At 42.6% G+C, this 24,942-nt stretch overlaps 1 protein-coding gene across 1 annotated transcript in view; it reads right to left on the bottom strand.

Annotated features, from left to right (window-relative positions):
* The window catches only part of LOC137647107 (coiled-coil domain-containing protein 137), an 83,275-nt gene that overhangs the window by 28,181 nt on the left and 30,152 nt on the right, over window positions 1-24,942 (bottom strand). Inside the window, exon 3 of the mRNA XM_068380342.1 lies at window positions 5,826-5,949. Within this exon, the coding sequence (XP_068236443.1) occupies window positions 5,826-5,949 (124 nt within the window). The remainder of the gene's footprint in view (window positions 1-5,825; window positions 5,950-24,942) is intronic.

Below are 24,942 nucleotides of genomic sequence, written 5' to 3' on the forward strand. Positions count from 1 at the left end.
ATATTCAGGGTTAATTCTTGTATTCTAGAGGTTGACCCCATAGAAAACGGGAAGAGGGTAAACTATACAAAAAGCTGGTCGGTTAGGTAGAGTTAACCAGTAACTCCTAAGAAGGTAGTTCTAGGTAAGTATGTTAGGAAAAATACAAATTACTTAAAAATTTGTGATATTCTTCTAACTAACAGGATAAAACTTTTAATATTTCTGGCCAATTTGATATAAAGCTGTACTAATCTTATTAACACAAAATGTAAGATACTTGTTGTAGTTCTGTACTTCGCATGGTATCAAGATAGACCTGGATAGAATACAAACATTACTTTTTGAACATATGCAACTATAAAGTATGTAGTGTTGAACAAGGCACATAAAAACTATAAATCTTATATAATTTGTATTTTTCCAAGCTAAAAAAAACCTGAGTCATTTATATGGGGTTACTACAGTAATCCTATTTTCTACGACCGGTCAATCAATGTTTTGCTTCGTGTTGAGTAAACACAGCACATGCATAAGGAGCATGCAGGACGTTGCTCACTATGTCTGCTCACAACACTAACCTGGTCAAACACTTGCAGGGCAGTTGAGGTGAGACTTTTGGTAAATAACTCAGGTTTGTATGGCTAGGAAAAATACAAATTACTGCATATAGAATTTGTAGTTTATTCTTACATGAATACAAACTTCTAAGTCATTTATTTGGGGAGTCTTCCTTAGGAGGGAGGAAGTCTCCATGAAAGGAAGAGGTAAGAGGAAAGATCTAATTACTGTACAATAAATAATAGCAAGAGATCAACGCGAATCATAGAGGATAGTGTAGCCGGCTCGTAAAGAGGCAAGGCCAAACTTCCGATTCTTGAGAGATAAAAATCTTCTCTGATAAAGTTACTAATGACAAATGTAAGTGATCTTAGAGACCGCCAAGGAACGGAATAGTCAGCTCATAAAAAGGCTGCTTGTTTAGTTCCCAAAAGGTAGTCTTCGCCAGGGTTGAGGTGGTATGAACATCAAGTGTTACATGATAAACAGGAGAGCAATTTTTTAGTATATCAATGAATACTAAAGAAATTGAGGCATACCTACTTGCATTGGGATGAAAATCCCCAGGCCAGGCTTCAAGTCTAATGAAGATCATTATCAGCATCAGCGATTTTTCTACCCAAGAATATCCGAGTAATGAGGCCTGGGGCTGGAAATGGCACATGTCCTGTGAAAACTGTCAGTCAGGTCATGATAGTGCTGTCACCATAACACCCAGTGCGAGAATGTATAAAGACTTGAATGTGCCATTTGTAGGTACTAGTAGGTTGGCCAAGGCAACAGCCACCCATTGAGATACTACCACTAGAGAAATATGGAGTCCTTTGACTGGCCAGACAGAACTACATTGGATCCTTCTCTCTGGTTACAGTTCACTTTCCTTTTGCCTACACATATACTAAATGATCTGGCCTATTCTTTACAGATTTTCCTGTCCTCATACACCTGACAACATTGAGATTACCAAACAATTCTTCTTCACCCAAGGGGTTAACTACTGCACTGTAATTGTTCAGTGGCTATTTTCCTCTTGGTAAGGGTAGAAGAGACTCTTAGCTATGGTAAGCAGCTCTTCTTCAAGGGCACTCCAAAATCAAACCATAGTTCTCTAGTCTTGGGTAGTGCCATAGCCTCTGTACCATCGTCTTCCACTGTCTTGGGTTGGAGTTCTCCTACTTGAGGGTACACTCCGGCACATCATTCTATCTAAATTCTCTTTCGTTTGTTTTGTTTAAGTTTTTATAGTTTATATAGGAAATATCTATTTTGATTTTTTTTTGTTTCCTTTCCTCAATTGGTTATTTACCCTAATGGGACCCCTGAGCCTATAGCTTCCTGCTTTTCCAACTAGGGTTGTAGCTTAGCAAGTAATAATAGTAAGGCAACTGTCCAACAGCGGGTTTCCTTTCTATCCATCAGTTTGAGGACTTGTATTAATGAGTGGCTTCACAGAACACTGAGGATGTGGCAAACCCAGATGTATTACATGCTTGAGAGGGGGTCCCTAGCAACACTTCCCCCAAAGATAAATAATCTCTTATGATAGTTTCTCTCTATCAAAAAGAGGCAGCACTCCTAATTACTTTCTATCAGAGCATTCCAAAACACAAACGAAAGTGGTTTTGGAGACTAGTATTATCGAGTGGTTTTGCGGATCACTAAAGTTTTGGCAGGCCCATCTAGATCATAATGCTCGAGGGGGGGTCCGTAGTGATGCTTCCCCTGAGGATGTATAGGTTCTGCCCAAAACTCGCGAACCAAGTGGTTTTAGAGACTAGTATTATAGAGTGGTTTTTCAAAACGCTAAGGTTGTGGCAAGTTCACCTAAATCATATGCTAGAGGTGTAGTTCTTAGCAACGCTTTCCCTAAGGTTGCATAGGTTGTTCTGATATTCTTTATACTTGGAGAAAGGAAGTGTCATTGAATACCGTCTTCTGGAGCGGTTAGAGCGTTTGAACATGAAAGGGGAAGCGATATGTCCCAGCTATTTGTTCTATCAGAAACTCACACTGTTCTACGGAACAGAATAACTAGTTGTTTGTATGATCAGGAACCTCTTTGAGAAACAATATCGAGAAAGCGTTAAGGGGCCCGGCCGGTATGCCAATATATGGGGGTATAGGACTAAAAACACAAAATCCTGAAACAATTCACTGAGCTTCGTATGGCAATGCATATAAGAAATATTTTGTCAAAGTTCCTCTTACTTTCATAGTTACATTGTAATTAGTAAAAGTAACTCAATAAACCAAAAACATTAATCCCTACAAGAAAATGCAGTACAGTATTTCTTGTTATCGTAAATTTTGATAATTATTACATTTTAATATAAAACAAATTGTGAGCAATGGCATCTGTATAGATTCCATGAGTCACAAGACAGAAAGTTTTATGATTATATCCTTCAGTGCTAGCAAAAACCTCAGAGAGAGTACACGTTTGAGTTTGACCCGACATTCACTCGCTTTTACTCCTGTTTTTCTTGGTTGCGGCAAGAATTTCAACATGCCAAAGAGGAAAAGACAATTTCAACATCTCACTAACATAAGGAAGAAGGAAATTTCCTCTAATAACAGTTCAGAAGTGGGCAATATTAGCAATATTAGTGGAGTTAGTGAAAGAGAGAGATGATGAAGGAGATACCGTCTCACATAAAGAAGCAAGATATTGAGCAACGGGATCTTCATTTATGATTAAATTATGATACATAACATTGTTTTGGTATACTGATATCCAAAAAGGAACATAAAATTCAAAATAATCATGATTTATTAATATTGTCTTTGTAAAAGTACAAAGAAAAACTTTGAACTATCGTATCTCAAAACTCTACTTACCGACTTTAAAATTCTACCTTCTCCCTTAGTTTTAAAGATATAGCATTAAGATTTGGTATAAAACATAGAAAGACATCACAAAACAATCAAATTGAGCAATTCTTTCCCATTTTTTTCTCATACTTTTTTCTTAGCTTTTCCCTGATTTAAAGGGTTTATTTCTTATTATAATGGAAAAAATTCATAACTAGCAAAAAAAATGACTTTAAAAAAAAGAAAAAACTTTTACTGGAGGTCTACATCATGTCTATAGTGTAGTAATCTCAGGTCTTAATATTAAGTATCAAAGGAGGAGATCGAATTTGAAAAACACTAATTTTCAGGATAAATCGTCCTGGTGTCACAAAACCAAAGGTCAGATACAAAATCCTATGCAGTTTGGAGATGTCCAAAGTCACCTTAGTAAGTGATATGAATGTCAAAGGCCTGTCCTTAAAAAATGTCATTAGCAGGCCGACCCCTCTAACCTGAGATTTTTCCTAGCCTGAGTCTGGATTATTCATTGAACCTGAGACAGGACAAAGTGACAGCTTCCTGATGTCGTGGGGGGGTCCCTGGGGACTTTTTCCCTGGAGATAGTAATTTCATGTTAGTCCTTAGCCAACAGGGTGTCCACATTCAGGAAGATCTTTGCTTCTGATCTATGGGCATCCACAGGAGACCATCCTTAGTATTCATGGGCAGGGATGTCGGAGAACTCTGTTCATCTCTGAACTTCTGGAGAGACAAGCTCGTTAAAAAGTTGGTGTTGAAGATCTCTGTTCATCTCTTGACTTTTGAGAGGTACACTCGAGAAAAGTTCAAGTAAAAATCCCTCAAATCCGGTTCTCCTTCTAAAAGGAGAATATGATCACCCCAGGAAATATGACAAATTTGTAGATAATGTGTATTTTTCCTAACAATACAAACCTTAGCTATTTATTTAGGGGTGTTACTTTCTGCTAAGCTGAAATGACGAGCCATTAAAATTTAGCGAGGGTTAACTACCCATACCTCTTGGTAAGTGTAGAAGAGACTCTAGCTATGATAAGAAGCTCTTCTAGAAGGACAATCCAAAATCAAACCAGTGTTGTCTAAGCTTAGGTAGTACCATAGCCTCTGTACCATGGCCTTCCACTGTCTTAGATTAAAGTTCTCTTGCTTGAAGGTACACTCGGGTACGCTTTTCTACGTTATTTCTCTTTTTGTTGTTTATTGAAGTTTTTCATAGTTTATATATGAAAGATCTAATTCAATGTTGTTACTGTTCTAAAGATATTTCATTTTGATGTTTATTACTTCTCTTTTAGGTTTTTTATTTCCTTGCTCCCATTCCTCACTGCTATTTTTTCCTGTTGGAGCCCTTGGGCTTAGAGCATCTTGCTTTTCGTACTAGTGTTATAGCTTACCCTGTAATAATAATAATAATAATAATAATAATAATAATAATAATAATAATAATAATAATAATAACAGGGAAGCTATTATGCTATGTAAAATAAAATTAATACGATAAGGAATCTAAATTTACTATTCAATTAGAAAGGGATATCAAAACCTTAGCACCGTGAAGAGTAAACAGCTAAATCTCCTCCCTGTTTCAAGAAGCTGGGACAACAGCTAATAAGTTACCAACACCATTAGATTCAGAAATCAAAATGATGGTTTACTCAATTATCACTGCTTTCAACAAAAAATCCACTTCATCTTAACCCTATTCAAAATAACAAGTGATAACCAGAACATGATTCCTGTTGCCTATCTTAATCGTACTCCAAGATCCCTCACTTCACTGAAATGTTGACTGCGACAACGGAATATTAGACGGAGGCCGAGTACAAGCTGATGTGCATGTAGACTGGTACCCAGATGTAGTCTATGTAATGACCCATCAAGCGTACATGCGACAAAATATTTGTGTACTAAACTCTTATTCGAGTTCAAGAGCGTCTGAATTCAAAGGTCTCCCTTTACACACGCTGAGTCCATGCGTTGTATATTGATAGCCTGGTCCTCGAACAGGGGAGACATTTCTTTGGTCAAACAGCACAATAACCCAAGAAAATTATCTACCCAAGTAGCACCAACCAGTGAGATATTAGCATAGCACTTGACTCAATGAGAATAAGATTTACGAGGCAGCAACCAGTGACCACATTGATGTTGTTGTTGTAGAAAGTTAAGTCATATAAATCTAATACTGATCCTCCAATTTTTAGTTTGTAAATCAAACCTGCAATTTCAAGCTTATGCAGTAACATAATGAATGTTGGGTAAGAATTATTGAAGTAACTTAATTTAGTTGAAGTTTTGCATTTTCTGAAAGCTGGAAATGAGTTTCAGTAATATCAGTTAAACCATAGTGTGAGTTGCTCACTCTCCCTAGAATAAATGTGACTAAATTGTCAAGTTTCATTTTATAATAATCATTTGCAACACATTGAAAACAATATAATGAGCTTACATACCTTTGCTGCCATGTTTACTCGCTTTAAAAATGCTTCATCGGTTTCATTTGTATACTGAACAAGTCTTGGAATCATCTTAAGAGGCCTGTCCATGCCAAACTGTTCTTTCTCCATATGGACCAAACTAAAGGCAATAAAAAAGATGTAAACATACTATAATTAAAAGATAATATAGAAAAGTTGTGAAAAAATAGTCTTATAATTCTATCCCTACATACAGTACAGAAGGCCCTCTTTGTCAACAGGCATTAGGTTCCAATCCCAACATGTATAAGAAAATCCACAGATAATGTCTCTCTAAACTCTGAGAATGAATAAAGTCTTTATAATTGTACTTCTTATAAATATACTCTTGGAAGTTTATAGTTTCACTTTAAATGTACAATCTGCCCTTTTATTCACAGATTCACTTATCTATGCACAAGTTCAGCCCCAAAAATAATTTCTATATAAAAATAAAAAGACTTCCACACAGACAAATATCCATTCTCCCAGAGTCATAGGAGTCCCTCATAAGATACTCCCCACCCTGAGACTTCTGGTTTTGATGAAGAGGGAAGTTCTCTTTTCTAAAGCTTTACACAAAAGAAGAAAATATTGAAGTGTTGATCATATCTAACGTAACCCTCTAATGGTCACTTGATTGAGCTTTATTTCTATAAAAGTACAAACTTTTCAGTGGCAAATAAGAAAATAATCAACTTATCATGAATTAAAAAAAAATTGTCACTTCAATATTTTTCAACCTGATATCAGAAACTTTATTTTAAAAAGAAAACTACTCTCACTCATGATAAACTAAGAACAATTCAATGCCATAGCAATTTTCCCTAACTTAGAGAGCAAAGACAGTAAAGGGAAGACTGGACAGCTCCTTTCAAAAAAAAAAAAAAAAAAAAAAAAAAAAACAGAGCATTAGCTCTCATATCAGCAACCTACTAAATTTCACAGAAAATCTCTACGGATGTATCACAACTATTTATGGCATTTAAGACCTTAATGGTAGTAACTAGTGTAGGTACAAGCACTGTATTGATTTTTAAAAAAAATATGCATTTTGCAAATCTATCATTATTCAGAGAGAGAGAGAGTGCTAATATTAAAATGACAAATTTGGATGTAATTTGTATTTTTCCTAACGATACAAACCTGTAGTTATTTATAGGGGTATTGCTTTCATCGAAGCTGAAAGAGGATCCATTAAAGGGTTAACCACCCACCCGCTTGGGAGCTAGTAACTAACCCTCTCCCTCACACACCTGGGCTGTGAGCCTCACTTTGCTTGGAGGTAGGACTTCAAGGGGGACTGGTGCTGGTGGGCTAATCTGTACAAATGGATACAAAGTTGTATCATTAGGAAAAATACAAATTACTTCAAAATTTGTCATTTGTTCCGTCACTAAATACAAACCAACGCTATCTATAGGGGTTGACTTACGCTTTAGGAGGGTGGAAAGCCTTGCCAATCTGGCTTTTTGGCTTTGACTCGGGGATTCCCCTTTATGTATTTAGCACAAAATAATTGGAAAGTTTCAGCGAAAAGGAAATATCTACTCCTTTCAGCTTAAAGGCGAGACTCAAGGCAGAGCGGTAACCTTTTACTGCCAAAACCGAGAGGAGCATTTCCTCCTATAGGTGCACAACGAACTCCGCTATTGCTGAAATAGTGGCATCAAGGGGAGAGATACCCCTTCTACATCACTAACCACAGAAGACATTCCACTTTGCCTGGTAGACCGATGCCAACGATCTTCGCAGATGTCCACCAATCCGTTTCGCAACTTGTTGCGAAAATCTTTTCTGAATGAGGTGCAGGAAAGTCTCCAGGCAAAAAGTTGTAGCGAAGCTACGGCTTTGTGGAAGATTTTCGCATGTGGTTGTTTGAGTAAATTGTGTCATGTAGGGAGCTCTCTTGGAAGCTCTGTCAGAAGCTGCAGAAGGTTCGGGAACCATTTTGTGTGATGCCATAGTGGAGCTATGAGGGTTCATGGAGAGATTGACTGATGTTCTGTTCTTGTTGAGTACTCTTCTCATCAGACAGAACAGGAGAAAGACGTAATGGTCGATGTTGTCCCACCGTTGTTGGAATGCATCTTGTCAGAAAGCCTTGGGATCCGGAACTGGGGAGCAGTACAGCTGGAGCCTGAAATTCTAGGACATTGCAAACAGGTCCACAGTCGGGGAACCACACAAAGTCAGAACTTTGTTGGCTACTAGATGATTCAAAAACCACTTGGAGCCCACTATCTGATTCACTCTGCTCAGATTGTCCGCGAGCACATTCCTCTTCTCGGGAATGAAGCATGGTGATGGGGTCATCGAGTTGTCGTCTGCCCATCTCATGACCTCTACTGCCAAATGGGATAGGGGCTGCGAAAAAGTACTGCCTTCTTCGTTGATGTAAGCCACTACTGTTGTGTTGTCGCTTATCACCACCACTGAGTGACCTACCAGGAACTGTTGGAAATGTTAAAGGGCCCGGAAGGCAGCCTTCATCTCTAAGAAATTTATGTGATGGTACTTTCCGGACTCTGATCATACGCCTGAGGTCGTGCGGCGCAGAATGTGGTGCACCCAATCTTCTTTTGATGCATCTGGAAAGAGCAACAAGTACAAGGGAAGGACGAGAAGGTCGACACCCTTTAGCAGATTCTCGTCTGCCACCCACCACTCAAGGTCCGTCCGTTCTTCTGGTCCCATGGGAACCAGAATGTGCTAGGAATCGATGGCCTTATTTCAGCTGGACTTCAGCCATCATTGGAGAGATCGTATCCTGAGTCGGCCATTGGAAACTAGATGGGCCAGGGATGATAGGTGCCCGAGGAGACAAAACCACCTCTGGGCTGGGAGTTCTTATTGTCTGAGAAATGGTCTTGCAACCTTCCTCAGCCTCACTACCCTGTCATCTGATGGGAAGACTTTCTGAAGATCGGTGTCTATTATCATACCTTAGTATACCCGTCATTGAGAAGGAAGCAGTGATGACTTCTCAAAGTTTACCATGATCCCCAGATCTTGGCAAAGCCTCAGAAATTTATCTCGGTGTTGAAGAAGGGTCCCCAACAAGTCCACTACAATCAGCCAGTCATCCAGATAGTGTAGGAGACGAATGCCGATTCTGGAAGTCCAAGATGACACTAGGGCAAACACACTCAGAAGTGCTATGGAAAGACCGAAGTACAGCACCTTGACCTGATATTTCTTGTTGTCTAGTACTGTATGATTCTTAAATACTTCCTTGAAGACGGAAAGATTGGGATCTGGAAGTATGCGTCCTTTAGATCCAATGTACACATGAAGTCATGCGGTCTTACCGCTTGTCTGGCCGTTCTGCCATTTCCATAATGAACAGAGTTTGTTTGACAAACTTGATTAGAGCTAAGAGGTAGATAACTGGTCTCCAGCCTCCAGACACATTTTTCACAAGAGTCAAATGAAGAAGCCTGGGGAGTTTTCCAGGACCTCTTGGAGAGCACCCTTCACCATCATGGTCTGGACTTCAGCCCAGAGGACCAGCTCTTTAGCGGATCCCTTTGCATATGAGCTTGACGGAACTGGAGCCTTGGTCAGTGGAGGAGAGATTGTGTGAACAGGAAGCGATACCCTGAAAGAATCACGGAGACTCTAGGGTTCGGTCCAGAGCTACATCCACCTCTGCCAGGAGCGATGCAGGCAACCTCCATTGGTAGACAAGTGAGAGATTGCCCATCCTTCGCATATGAGCTCGACGGAATTGGAGCCTTGGTCAGTGGAGGAGAGATTGTGTGAACAGAACGCGATACCCTGAAAGAATCACGGAGACTGTCTTGGGTTCGGTCCAGAGCTGCATCCACCTCTGCCACCAGCGATGCAAGCACCCCCCACTGGTAGACAAGTGGGAGGATTGCCCCTCCTTGCCTTTCGTAGGATTTTTCCTTCCACGAGAGGACTTGGAACCTTTCCTGTCCTTAGCAGGAAAGGGCTTTTTAGACACCTTTGGTTGATTGCCTGCTGTCTTGGTCATTGGTTATCTCTGCTTCTGTTTCTTCTATGGAGGAGGAGGGTTCTATAGGACCAGGATGTCAAGGCCCTATGGACGAGGGAGTCCTAGTTGTACTTCTCCATCTCTCCACAGCCAGCTCAACTACTTCCGATCGAACTAGGAAGACCCTTCCAAAGACGAGTTCCTAAGCCTCGTTTACTTCTTTTCGTGGGACTTGGCGATGAAACCTTTCTGCTATCGAGTCCCTTCGCCTAAGGATAGTGTTTTCCCACATGTTCACAACTTGGTGGGCAAGGAACTTAATGGTTCGAGTTCCCAATAGCAGAAAGGTTTCCATCGCCTTCCTGTTCTGCGCAATCACTTTCTGACATGCACTCCTCAGATACTAAGACCAGGGCAAGGCCGCACTGGTCTTGGGGGCTTCTGAGTGATATAGGTATGGTCTAAGACTGACCTTTGCCCTCCTGAAGGGCTACCGCAGGGTCTGACAACCTATTGATGGCCCTCACTCAGGCCAAATTCTGTCAGAAGGAGTGTTCAGACTCCCTCTGCTCTGCCTCCAATAGCCTTGGGAAGATGGTCGTCATACTTGATATGTTCCACCTACGAGACACCATCTCTGGGTGAGTCGTGGTCGTTCTTGGGGTGATGCGGTTCAGCAGTCAATGGGCCTGCTGAAGATAAACTCCTAGGACCCTCTGAGGGTCTAAAAGTCCTCGCAGAGGGCTTTGGAATGATCTTGGAGTCTTTGGACTCCTCACTCGGAGGGAAAAAGGTTTCCAGGAAAGAAGCCTTTGAAGGGTCCTCCCTTCATTCCTCGCTCAGAGGAGGTGAAAAGCTTTCTTTTAAGGGCTTTAAAACCAGCCGGGGTTCCTGAGATACCACCTTGATAGGAGAGGGGAGGAAGAAGCTCACCAGACTCCTCTCCGAGAGATGCCTCTTGAGAAGATGGTGAAGGTTGTGCAACTGGTCGGGGTGGCGTTGGGACAACAAAGCTGAACCTCTGCCTGGATGTTCTAACTGAAGTCAATTTGACTCTAGGCAAGACAACCTGATCAGAAACTCCTCTTTTCCTCTTCAGGGGAGAGGAGGAAGCAGCTGAAGCTTCTCGATGGGGAGGAACCATAGATTTTCCCCTTGGATCTGCTGGAGGAGAGAAAGACCTCTCCAGAGGTATCCTGGGTGTTCCCGAGGGACGAATCGAAGGAACATCCGATTCAAAGCATGATGGACGGCCCTAACCAGGGCTCCAAACCCCAGTTCCTGACCCACGGCGGCGCTGGCTGAAAGGTCTGCTGAGAGGGTTGATGCTAAGGGTTACAGAAAAGGAGCCTTACCTGAGACAGACGACGACCTGGTGAGAGGCTGTAGCTTCAAAGGTTCTTAGATGCCCTGAGAGTTGGACGGAGACCATCAGGGGATGTCCTCGTCACGTCCTGTTCTACTAGGAGAACGCGATGGTTTGCACTTGCGAGCAGGAGAACGAGGAGAGGGGAAACACCCAGGAGAGCGCCTAGAGGCTCGTGAAAAAGAAGTCTTAGGTGTTGGTCTCCTCTCCTGTAAACGACGGCATTCCTTAGAACGGCGCCGTTCTGGCGAGCGAAAATGATGTTCACACTGGATGGAGGGCGAACCCCTGTGCGTCACAGGAGAGTGAAGAGAGGTTGCCGCTCGACGAGCGGCTAATGGATGGCAAATGGTTGGAGAGCGTCGAGAGGTCAGCGAGTGACGAGCAGTCAGTGAATGTCGGTCGCCTACAGATCGTTTAGGGAATTGGCGAGCAGCGAGAGACTGACGGCTGAAAGACTGTCGTTTGACTTCCGATCTCTTAGGAGATCGGCGTGTCGCTGGCGAACAACAAGTCAACGGGGACTGACAAGCAGTTGAAGGCCGATGGTGAGTTGGCGAACAGCGAGACGTCAGAGAATGACAAACCGTTGGCGAACCCTCGCCAGACGGCGAATTGTCAGTAAACAGCGAACAGTTGGGGAATGACGAACCGTTGGTGAACGGCGAACCGTTAGCGAACGGCAAACAGCTGGTCAGTGCCTTGCAAACTACTGGAACTCAGCGAGCAGGTCGGGAACCCGGAGATTCGATAGGTGATGGTGAGCCACGAACATCAGTTCATTGGTGAGTGGTCGGCAAAGAGCGTTGGACTGGAGAACGTCACAAGGCTGGGGAATGGCGAGTTCGAGGAGAGTCCAGTGACACAGCAAGGGTCGGGAACCAGTGGGCAAACAGCGGGACTGACGAGACTTGTCATACTGACGATCTCTAGGTGAAGGCGAATGCTGAAAAGTGGGCAAACGACGAGGTCCTAGACGATCCTCCGAAGGGGATCGTTCAGCAACAGATGGTGACAAGCCAAGCAGACATCTCTTTACTAGAGGCGATGGAGAGCGACTGAGGCGACAAGTAGGGCCACGAACGCTATGAGTTCGTCGCTGGCGAGGACGAGCCTCCGCAGGGGAGGGCTGTCCAAAGGGGTATCCAGACAATTCGGTACTGGACAATTCAGTACCAGACAATTCGGTACCAGACAATTAGGTGTATAGGAAATAAAAATATTTCTTATCAAAATATATTTATTAGGCAAATAAAAATGAAATATTGTAAAAACATACCATGGAACCTCCACATACAATTGTCTTTACATACGAATTTTCCAACACCCGAAGTAAAATTCGATCAAATTTTCGTCTCGACACCCGAAGTCTTGCTCCAACATCCGACGTAGATCATACGCGTAGAATTTTCTTGAAGCGTCGATCGTAGTTTCTTGTTTACGCCGGTAGACGGCAGCACGTCGGAGGGACGCCAATCGAGCATCGCCTTGATCAGTCCTCTCATCTCGTGCGCATTGTGTGGTTGTTCTCTATTTGCTCCGTTATTGACAGTGCTTTTTATCTTCATTTTTCACGTTTTGTTTTTGGGTTTTACGTATAATTATGGGTCCTAAAAAGCTTAATTTCGGTTCAGGAAGTAGTAGTGGTGAGAAAAGAAAGAAGTCAATGCTTTCATTAAAACTAAAGCAAGAAATAATAGAAAAACATGAGCAAGGTGTGCGTGTTAGCAATCTGGCTAAACAATATGGCCGGAATATGTCTACGATCTCGACGATCATCAAACAGAAGGCAGCCATTAAAGCAGTCAAACCATCGAGGGGATCACCATTACAGTATTTCTAAACGTCGTAGCCCTACCCTGGAAGAGATGGAATGCCTTTTGTTGATATGGATAAAGGACAAAGAGATTGTTGGCGATACGATCACTGAAATTATCATTTGTGAGAAGGCCAGCGCTATCTATTGTGACTTGAAGGCAGCGGGCTCTGGGGGTGACGCGGGGGAGAGTTCAACCGATCCTACAACAGAGGAATTCAAGGCATCTTGAGGTTGGTTCGAGAAATTTAAGAAACGGACCGGGATTCATTCAGTTCTTCGGCACGGAGAGGCTTCAAGTTTGACCACCAAGGGTGCTAATTATTTTCTTAAAAAGTTTGAAAAGACTGTGGAGGAGGAAGGCTACGTAGAGCAGCAAGTTTTCAACTGTGATGAAACCGGTCTGTTTTGGAAAAAGATGCCTAGTCGAACATACATTACCGCCGAAGAGAAGAAAATGCCTGGACATAAGACTATGAAGGAACGGGTGACTCTTGCCCTTTGTGCCAACGCCAGCGGGGACTGCAAAATATGTTATTTTCATTAGTAAAATAAATTTTTGAATATACTTACCCGGTGATCATATAGCTGTCAGCTCTGCTGCCCGACAGAAAAACCTAAGGACAAAATACGCCAGCGATCGCTATACAGGTGGGGGTGTACATCAACAGCGCCATCTGTCGAGCAGGTACTCAAGTACTCCATGTCAACACAGAACCAATTTTCTCCTCTGCCCACTGGGTCTCTATTGGGGAGGAAGGGAGGGTCCTTTAATTTATGATCACCGGGTAAGTATATTCAAAAATTTATTTTACTAATGAAAATAACATTTTTCAATATTAAACTTAGCCGGTGATCATATAGCTGATTCACACCCAGGGGGGTGGGTAGAGACCAGCATTACATGTTGACATTATTATGAGCTAAGTATTTTGTATTTCATTTTAGCAGTTATTCAAAATAACAAACATAAAATCAATAAGTACCTGGTAAGGAAGTCGACTTGAACAATTACTCTGCCTTTTTAAGTACGTCTTCCTTACTGAGCCTCGCAATCCTCATAGGATGCTGAGCGACTCATAGGAGCTGAAGTATGAAGGGTTGCAACCCATACTAAAGGACCTCATCAAAACCTCTAATCTAGGCGCTTCTCAAGAAAAGACTTTGACCACCCGCCAAATCAAGTAGGATGCGAAAGGCTTCTTAGCCTTCCGGACAACCCAAAAACAATAATAAAACATTTCAAGAGAAAGATTAAAAAAGGTTATGGAATTAGGGAATTGTAGTGGTTGAGCCCTCACCCACTACTGCACTCGTTTCTACGAATGGTCCCAGAGTGTAGCAGTTCTCGTAAAGAGACTGGACATTCTTAAGATAAAAAGACGCGAACACTGATTTGCTTTTCCAATAGGTTGCGTCGAATATACTTTGCAGAGATCTATTTTGTTTAAAGGCCACGGAAGTTGCGACAGTTCTAACTTCGTGTGTCCTTACCTTCAGCAAAGCTTGGTCTTCCTCATTCAGATGGGAATGAGCTTCTCGTATTAACAGTCTGATAAAATAGGATAAAGCCTTCTTTGACATAGGCAAAGATGGATTCTTAACTGAACACCATAAAGCTTCAGACGGGCCTCGTAAAGGTTTTAAAATAGAACTTAAGAGCTCTTACAGGACATAAGACTCTTTCTAGTTCATTTCCAACCATACGATAAGTTTGGAATATCGAATGATATTGGTCAAGGCCGAGAAGGCAGCTCGTGTTTGGCTAGAAAACCAAGTTGTAGAACATGTAGCCGTTTCGGATGAGAATCCGATGTTCTTGCTGAAGGCATGAATCTCACTGACTCTTTTAGCTGTGGCTAAGCATATCAGGAAAAGAGTCTTAAAGGTGAGATCTTTCAGGGAGGCTGATTGTAGCGGTTCGAACCTGTCTGACATAAGGAATCTTAGTACCACGTCTAAATTCCAACCAGGTGTAACCAAACGACGCTCCTTCGTGGTCTCAAAAGACTTAAGGAGGTCCTGTAGATCTTTATTGTTGGAAAGATCTAAGCCTCTGTGACGGAAGACTGATGTCAACATGCTTCTGTAACCCTTGATAGTGGGAGCTGAAAGAGATCGTTCTTTCCTCAGATATAAGAGAAAGTCAGCTATTTGAGTTACAGAGGTACTGGTCGAGGATACGGATACTGACTTGCACCAGTTTCGGAAGATTTCCCACTTCGATTGGTAGACTCTAAGGGTGGATGTTCTCCTTGCTCTAGCAATCGCTCTGGTTGCCTCCTTCGAAAAGCCTCTAGCTCTCGAGAGTCTTTCGATAGTCTGAAGGCAGTCAGACGAAGAGCGTGGAGGCCTTGGTGTACCTTCTTTACGCGTGGCTGACGTAGAAGGTCCACCCTTAGGGGAAGTGTTCTGGGAACGTCTACTAGCCATCGAAGTACCTCGGTGAGCCATTTTCTCGCGGGCCAGAGGGAAGCAACTAGCGTCAACCTTGTCCCTTCGTGAGAGGCGAACTTCTGCAGTACCTTGTTGACAATCTTGAACGGAGGGAATGCATATAGATCTAGATGTGACCAATCTAGTAGAAAGGCATCTATATGAACTGCTACTGGTTTCGGGATTGGTGAGCAAAATATTGGGAGCCTCTTGGTCATCGAGGTTGCGAAGAGATCTATGGTTGGCTGGCCCCAGGTGGCCCAAAGTCTCTTGCATACATCCTTGTGGAGGGTCCATTCTGTTGGAATTATTTGTTCCTTCCGACTGAGACAATCTGCCATGACATTCAAGTTGCCTTGGATGAACCTCGTTACTAGTGAAATATCTAGACCTTTTGACCAGGTGAGGAGGTCCCTTGCGATCTCGTACCATGTCAGAGAGTAGGTCCCTCCTTGCTTGGAGATGTACGCCAAAGCCGTGGTGTTGTCCGAGTTCACCTCCACCACTTTGCCTTGAAGGAGAGACCTGAAGCTTTTCCAGGTCAGACGTACTGCCAGTAGCTTCTTGCAGTAAAAATGCATTGTCCTTTGACTCGAGTTCCATAATCCCGAGCATTCCCTACCGTCTAATGTCGCACCCCAGCCTACGTCCGATGCGTCCGAGAAGAGAACGTGGTTGGGAGTCTGAACAGTCAGGGGAAGACCCTCTCTAAGGTTGATACAGTCCTTTCACCAAGTCAGACCAGACTTTATCTTTCCGGAAACCGGGATCGAGACCGCTTCTAGCGTCTTGTCCTTTTTCCAGTGAAAAGCTAGATGGCATAGAAGAGGACGGAGGTGTAGTCTTCCTAGTGACACAAATTGATCCACGGATGACAGTGTCCCTACCAGACTCATCCACAGCCTGACTGGGCAGCGTTCCTTCTTCAGCATCTTCTGGATGGATAGCAGGGCTGGGGGTTGATCGTCTTGTTCAGCAACGTCCTCATCAGAGGGTTCCTCATCCGAAACTGATGAGGAAACGGCAACGGAGTGGGCAACGTCTGACTCGCTGAATCCGGTCGCACTGGTGGATGCGTGACGGAGCCGGACACAAGATCATGGTACTGCTGCACAGTCTGTGAACTGTCAACAACCATGGGGACGCGAGGAAGTACAGCGTCAACCCGAAACTGTCTAGACTGTCTGGGTTGTGCATTCAACACCCTACCGGGTTGCTGAGGTTGACGCACTGCGTCACAACAAGTCACCTCTGCTGGTTGTTGAACGTCTTCCTAGTGACACACTGAACGTCAACAACCACCTCCGAGCGTCACTTAACGTCAACGTGCGACTGGCAACCCACACTGGGTCGCATCGGTGGAGGAACCACCTCAACTGGCAGACGCGAGTAGGATACCTCAGCGTCAACAGGGCGCACAACCAACCGGTAGGAAGGTTGTTGGCCAGAAGGTTCTTCTCCGTATTAAGTCCTCTATCAAGGACACAAGCTTGGACTGCATGTCTTGCAGCAAAGCCCATTTAGGGTCTACGGGAGCAGGTGTGGCAACAGACGGGGTTAGCGACTGAAGCGGAACCATTTACCATCCCTGGAAGCCTTGTTATGTGTGACATAATAGTACAGCAAAACTTCAAAGGCTCGACAAAAGTTGAGAAGTTGACCTGTAAAAAACTGGAGCGTCTCCTGGCTAGGCGCCTGGGCGAGTCTACCAGAATTGAGAAGTCTACCTGGGCAGAGGCATGAACTCCCAAGCCGAGAACTTCTCTCGTGTCCTATCAGACTCTCGCTCTATAAGCCAGTTAAAAAGAAGGGAAATCAAAAGGCTGTATCCCTAAAACTCCTCCTGGTGCAAAAACCAGTCGCCTAGCCAACGTAACGCTCTCTAGGAGAGCGAGAGAGCACTAGCTTAACAACAACGGCTTCGAAGTAGCTAGGCCTAGTGTAAGTTCTGACGTGAGGCGAACGAGGAGCAGCAGTTACAAGATCCGGACGAAGATCCTTAAAAAATCATCATGATTTAATTAAAGTCCATAAGAGGCTAAGCAGCTTAAGGCTCCTCTCCAAAGGACAGAGTCCTCAAAGGAATATCAGTAGGAGGGAGAACAGCACTTTCTCATCTACAGGAACCTTGTCCGAGAAAAGCTAGGTTATCTCAGTGAGGGTCTCACTGGTGCATTAGCAGCAGACCAGAAGGCAACGTTATGTAACTGCTTGACAGTCTGTGAACTGTCAAAAACTGAACTGTCAACCACAACAGGTGCGTGAGGACATACAGCACTGGTGCATTAGCAGCAGACCAGAAGGCAACGTTATGTAACTGCTTGACAGTCTGTGAACTGTCAAAAAACTGAACTGTCAACCACAACAGGTGCGTGAGGACATACAGCACTGGTGCATTAGTAGCAGACCAGAAGGCAACGTCATGTAACTGCTTGACAGTCTGTGAGCTGGCAACAACCAAAGCTGTGTGGGGAAGCCTCAACTCCTGACTGACTAGTCTGCTGCGGGCGAGTGGCGGTAACCACAGTGGGTTGCGGAGGCTGACGCACCGTGTCAAAACACGGCAGCTTAACTCCACCCTCCTGTTGTTGTGGTAGCACACGCACGTTAACGGAGGGTTCCGTGCGTCTGTGAACGTCAGCATGCGTCTGGCAGGGTTGACTGCGCATGGGTGGAGGAGCTCTCACAGCTGGAGTGTGGGAGCAGGCAGCCACAGCGTCTGCTGGGCGCACAACCGTGGTAGGTTGTAGGCTAACGGGTGCAGCGTCAACCTTCTCCGCACGATACTCCTGCAAAAAAGATGCTAACTGTGTCTGCATAGACTGTAGCAAAGACCACTTAGGGTCTACAGCAGCAGGTGCGGCAACAGACGGTGTTACTGCCTGTTGCGGTACCGCTTTACCTCTCTTAGGAGGTGTGCAGTCATCGGAAGACTGCAGCGAGTCCGAACTGACCCAGTGGCTACACCTGGGCCGTTGGACTTGCGCGGAAGGGACCGACTTGCACTTAATAAGCTGCGAGACCTTGGTCCAAGGTTTCTTACGAGAAACCTCTTCCGCAGACGAGAAGTAAATGGGCTCTCTCGTCTTTGTGTGGGTGGGGCGATCTTGGGTAGATACGCCCGAAACCACGGAGGGAAAAACGTCTGTTCGTTGATCAAGGCCTGACGAACCCATAAGTCGTTCGACATTACTTCTCCCCTGGGCTTGGGAGCTTGCAAGAGGTCCCGGACTAGGTGAACGACAGGCACGAACAGACGAACCCTCGGACGCAACACTGTAACACTTTGCGCATATCACTTTATCACTTCGATTTTCTGTTTTGCACTTATTTCACTGAAATCGAAACTTTTACTGATTTCTACCTGAAACACGCAATCCTACCCTTCATTAAAAGGTAGTAATTGCGAAAACAGTCGTATAATGCAACAGAAAACATATATAAAGATAAAGAATTCAGTGGCTGGGAAAGAGACTAAACACTAGTTCAAATAAACTACGTTTACAATCTCTCACAGCACATAGCCTGGGAACAAGAATAAAACCCTAGAAACGTTTTACCTTCTTCCCCGTACAGCGACTAGGGAGGAGAGTAAAACGAGAACAACGTTACCCGCTTGAACGAAACGTTTTTTCTCCTCTCTCTCCCTCCGTCTCTATCTCTCTCTCTCTTTCTCTCTTGATTTCGCACCTGAGAGAAGAGCCCAATTATATATCGTCAAAACATGTTATTTGCTAAAGGAAAAAACTGAAAGGTTTCCCAAATAAAAAGTTCCTTTAATTTAGAATTTAAACCATTTAAGCTAAGAAAGAATGAACGAAACGCCAGAATCGGTTTACTCTTACTGCAAAGTGAAACCGTGATACACTCTCTCTCTATCGTAACGATAGAGCGCATGTTGAACGTCCTGAACGTCAACAACTGCGTAGACAAAAAAAAACTAAACGTTAGTTCATCTTTGAAAACAGTACGAAACTATCAAAGAAATTCTTTCATAAAACATTAAATTTTAAAAGTTTTAAATTCTTTAAAGGTTAAATACGATATAACGGGCTCAACGTTGATTAACTTCGGTTCCAAGATAGGACCGCCTACTATCAGGAAAGGTCGCATATAAACAAAACATAAAAATTTATTTTTATATGTTTATAATAAATGGAAAGTTAATCGAAGAGGCCTAATAAAGGCGGAGAGATATAAAATATATAGATCTATAACGTGTTAAGCAAAATTACTAAAAACCTAAACACACTTCCGTCTAAGGGAAGGGTCGGCCATTTAAAAGTGAAAGAGAGTCCATACTCTCTTTGTCACCATAATTAAATCTATCCAAAACGAGTTCAAGTTTTGAAATGAAGATAAAACCCCTGCATAGCGAAAGCTCAAAACTGGAATAGTGTACTTCACCAAATAGTTGTGAAAACAAATCCAGTTAGTAACAGCGTATTTAGTAGGTCTTGCCAGTGGCACGACAGAGAGAAAATTGGTTCTGTGTTGACATGGAGTACTTGAGTACCTGCTCGACAGATGGCGCTGTTGATGTACACCCCCACCTGTATAGCGATCGCTGGCGTATTTTGTCCTTAGGTTTTTCTGTCGGGCATCAGAGCTGACAGCTATATGATCACCGGCTAAGTTTAATATTGAAAAAAAGCCGTTACTGGTTTACCATTCCGAAAACCCTAGGGCATTTAAAGCACATAGAATTAATGAAGACATGCTGCATGTTTTGTGGCGTGCTAATTCTAAGGCTTGGGCCACATGGCATATCTTTGTTGAATGGGTAAACCTAGTTTTTGGCCCTGCTGTCAAGAAGTACCTACAGGAGAGGAATTTGCCTTTGAAGTGCTTGCTTTGTTTGGATAATGCACCCGCTCACCCCCCAGGACTCGAAGATGATATCATCAACCAGTACAAATGCATCAGTGTTGTATCTTCCACCGAACACCAGCCCTATCCTCTAGCCAATGGACCAGCAAGTCATCTCTAATTTCAAGAAGCTCTACACCAAGCACTTATCTAAGCAGGGCTTTAAGGTCACGCAAAGCACCAACTTAACTTTGCGTGAATTTTTGAGGAGCCATTTCAATATCGTGCACTGCCTAAAGATCATAGATCAGGCTTGGGAGGGAGTAACTTGTCGGACACTGAATTCAGCTTGGAAGAAGCTTTGGCCTGATGCTGTTGCTTCCAGAGATTTTGAAGGTTTTGGCCCCGAGCCTGAACCTGTGCTTGCCGTTGAGGAAGACGTAGAAGAGATTGGCAAGTCGATGGGTCTGGAGGTCGATGAAGATAACATCACTAAACTCGTCGATGAGTATTATGAAGAACTCAAGGAGCTGCAAACCATGCAGCATGATGAGTTCCAAGCGCAGTTGAGTGAGTCGGAGGAGATCGAGGAGGTAGGTCACACCTTAAGTTCGGCTGAAATAAAACAGATGTTGGCATATCATCAACACGTGGTTCATTTCATCGATAAGCATCACCAACAGAAACTTCAAGTTTGCCGTGTAGTTTCGCAGTTCGATGATGTTTGTTTAACTCATTTTAGAAAAATTCTCAAAAGCCATACCAAGCAACTTTTTCTCGATGAAGAGAAAGAAAGTGAAGCAAAGAAAAGTAAGACTGAATCGAGTGAAAGTGATGCAAATTAAAAAAAGAAAAAAAAAAAAAATGTAAAAAAAATATAAAATATAAAAAAAAAAAAAAAAAAATAAGCTAAGTTAGGTTAAAGTTCACATAGTGTAAGTTAGAGTAAGTTACTGTACGTTATCGCAGTCGCCATCTCTACCTCCTGGCTGATCTTCCGTCTCCTCCTGCTTAGCAATTCCTACACCTGCGCTGGCCTGTCTCTAAGGTAAAGTGTCAATAAAAACCCCTTTTTTATTTATTATTTCTTTATTATTATTCTTTTTTAGATATTTCTGTATTATGCAATTGTATTAATGTTATGTGTAGCAATTTATTAAGGAGTTATCATGGGTTTTTAGGCTGAGGAATGAATTACAAAAATTACAGTGTATTCTTATGGGAATATTTGCTCCAACATACGATCGTTTTAACATACGAAGCAGTTCCCGGAACAAATTAAGATCGTATGTAGAGGTACTACTGTACATATATGACGCCTTTATGGAAATATTTTATATCAAAAATTAACTTTTATATCATGAGCAATTGATTTTTAGAATTGCTTTTTTCAAAGAATTTATATTTTATTGTCTGTTTGCCTGTTTCTTTCGCTAAAACAAGTATAATTTAGTTTCTGCTATTTGGGTACTCACTTATATTTTCTTAAAAATCCGTTACTTAACTATTTAACTAATTTCCATACCATTTGGTATTTGCTTACATTTCCTATGTTGAGCATTTATTTTTTCGTTAAAGAGATTTTAGTCTCAAGCCTATCAGTTACAGCCCATCAGTTAGAATGGCTACCTTTATAGACACTGAAAAAGGAAAAAAGGAATTTGTGGATAAGGAAAATTATATATACCATAAACATAAAGAGAATATAGATGGTACCAAAATCTATTGGTGATGCGAAAAGCGCTCATGCATAGCAAAAATCCATACGAGTGACCAGTTTGGTATTTTGAAAAAAATTGGAGATCATTACGGATCCACAACAGCAGAAGTTAAGGCAAAATTGCTATTTCAAGCATCAAATAAAAATGCCTTGAAAGTCGATCTCCACCTGGTGCAATATTATAACAAGAATTAGTTAATTTATTTGAACGATTGTGCTTTAGCTGAGGTACCAAAGCGATGGAGACAAGCTGAGGATAATTTTCCCCAAAATCCCATATGAAATCATTGGTTTTTCTATACCACCTGACTATTCCTACCTGGATAACGGATCAATCTTTGTACAATATGACAGCGGTATTGATGACCGAGAACGAATTTTAATTTTTGCAAAGAACGAAGCCATTGATGATTTAAAACAGTGTAAGAACTGGACCAGAGACGGTACGTTTAAGAGTTGCCCTGAAATATTTTTTCAGTTATATGTCCTTCATATCCTAATATGCCAATTAAGTGCACCTAGGTTGTTTGCTCTTCTTGCAAATAAAGCCCAGACGACATACGAGCATCTTCTAAAAAAAATAAAAGATTTAGTGAATAATGAAGCATCTCAAACCATTTTGCTGAATTTTGAGAATGCAGCACATAACACGTTTTTAAATACATTTCCTGAGGTCAATTTGTCTTGCTGCCTTTTTCACTTAGGGCAAAATACATATATATATAAACACATTATTCAAGAAGGTTTCAAAGTAAGGTATCATGAAGACGACGCCTTTAGTCTCAAAGTAAGATGTTTTGTATCCCTTGCTTTTTTGCCTAAAGAAGAAGTAATTGAGGATTTTGATGAATTAGTGGATGATGATGATATTCCCCAAGCCCTAGTATCTTATCTTGAAAATACATAAGACCAGTAAGAGGAAGAGGTCAAAGAAGTCGGAGACTAGAAACGATAATTACGATTGCATCATGGAATGTTCATGACCGGTGTGTACGAGGGGAACCACGAACTACCAATAGCTTGGAAGGATTTCATAGCATATTGATTAAATCTGTTTCGTACAATCATCCAAATATTTGGACCTTATTTGACACCCTTGAGGATAGGGTACGACATAATTACTAAGAAAAGGTACAGAGATTGTAACAAGAGAATTCTACAACTGATTGAGAATTAAGATTCGTCAAACAAGTTAAAGTTTTTAAGAGCTATATCTCATAATATTAAATTTTATACAATATATAATTTATATTTAATTTTTTTATATTATTCAAGTAATTGTGAAAAATGTTATTAAAGGTGTATGCACTATCTTTGGTATTCTTTATCCTTAATTAATCATCTTAGTAAGACAGTTGGTCAAAGATTACAATATGATTAATTCTGGTACCGAATTCTCCGGTACTGAATTGTCCTCGTACCAAATTGTCCGGTACCGAATTGTCCTAGCACCGTCCATAAAGGATGGTCTCTGGCAGGCTTTCGAAGAGGTGTCTCCATGGGGGTTGTCCCTCGCGAGCAAGAGAGGTGACCACCTGCAGGAGAGACTTACCTACGACTTTGCTCCACACCCCGATGGAAGAACAGCGAGGGAAGGAGCGTAGTCTTCGGCATCGGTGGCAGCAGCGGAGGAAGAGGCAGGGCCGGAATCGACGGGCGGGATCGCAGACGACCCCTCAGGGTAGCTTATGTCCACGCTAAGCAAGGCTAACGGATCCACCTCCGAGGAGGATGAATGTTGCCTCTCAGCACCCAGCTGAAGGAGCTGCAACAGTGCCTTCTTCGAAGGAGGGCCAGACAAACCAAGGGACGGCAACACCTGAAAAACACCAGAGAAGCATAAGGACTCCCCCAATGGGAAAGCAGCACCATCTTTTGAGGATCGAGGTTATCCTGCCGTTAATCGGCCTGCACTACTATTCGATGGTTCCCAGAGGAAACCGCCTAAACAGGAGCTTCGGAGGAAGGTCAGAGGGAGGAAGAAGAAATTTGGATTTCTTCAACTTCTAGGAAGACCTCGAAGGCCATGAATCCCGCTTAGCCTTCTTCTTTCGATGCCTAAACCTTTCCCACTGGGAGGCAAACCACTCCCTGCATTCAGGGCCGGTGTTATCTCTATCCCATTGTTGCCCTCTACAAACTTATCTCTATCCCATTGTTGCCCTCTACAAACTGGACATAACCGGTGCGGATCAGTATCTACGGAGGACATAAAAGTCCAGCAGGAGCGGCCCTTAGGTCCTGGGCTGGTCCACATACAGATGGCCAAGAAGACGAAGATGCAAACACACACTTCAAAGAGAAAGCAAAAATAAAGATTAATAATAGCAAGTCAATAATTGGTGAGGGGGAAGAGCGGTAACGTCCGATCTCCACTCCAGCCAAAAGCAAAATGGGGATTACAGCCCAGGTGTGTGAGTGAGAGGAGTAGTTACTATCCCCCAACGATCCGCTAACTAGCGGGTGGGTAGTTAACCCTCGTTAAAATTCTAATGGCTCATCTTTTAGCTTCATCGAGAGTAATACCCCTATAAATAGCGTTGGTTTGTATTTAGTGACGGAACAAACAGAATTTTAATAATAAAATTTGTTAATTCTACACTCACCTGATGTACATATGGCTTCTCCAGAAGCTCGGTTTAATCGACATTTATCAGTAAATTTTTTCAATTTCAAATTTTCCCTTTTAATAAACACATGTCCATAACAAAGGAAGGAACATTTTAGTGGTAAGTAGTAAATGACACTCCAGCCCCCTTTGTCTTCCACATCAGTTTCAATGTCGAAATTATCCCTATCCTCTTATACTACGAGTTAGTGGAGAGGAGGATGGATAAGTTGCTCAACACCTGGTGGAGGTTAATTCTACCTTGAAAGGGAAAATTATCCAAGACTTGGATGCAAACCTTCAGGTAGTACTATCTGCTTGTCGTCAACAAGCTAAGCTCAAGTTGAAGGTCAGCATAGGGTGTTGCCTGTGAAACGTAACTAAAGCTCCTTTGTTTA

Source organism: Palaemon carinicauda, chromosome 1, assembly GCF_036898095.1.
Source record: "Palaemon carinicauda isolate YSFRI2023 chromosome 1, ASM3689809v2, whole genome shotgun sequence".
NCBI classification, from domain to species: Eukaryota; Metazoa; Arthropoda; class Malacostraca; order Decapoda; family Palaemonidae; genus Palaemon; species Palaemon carinicauda.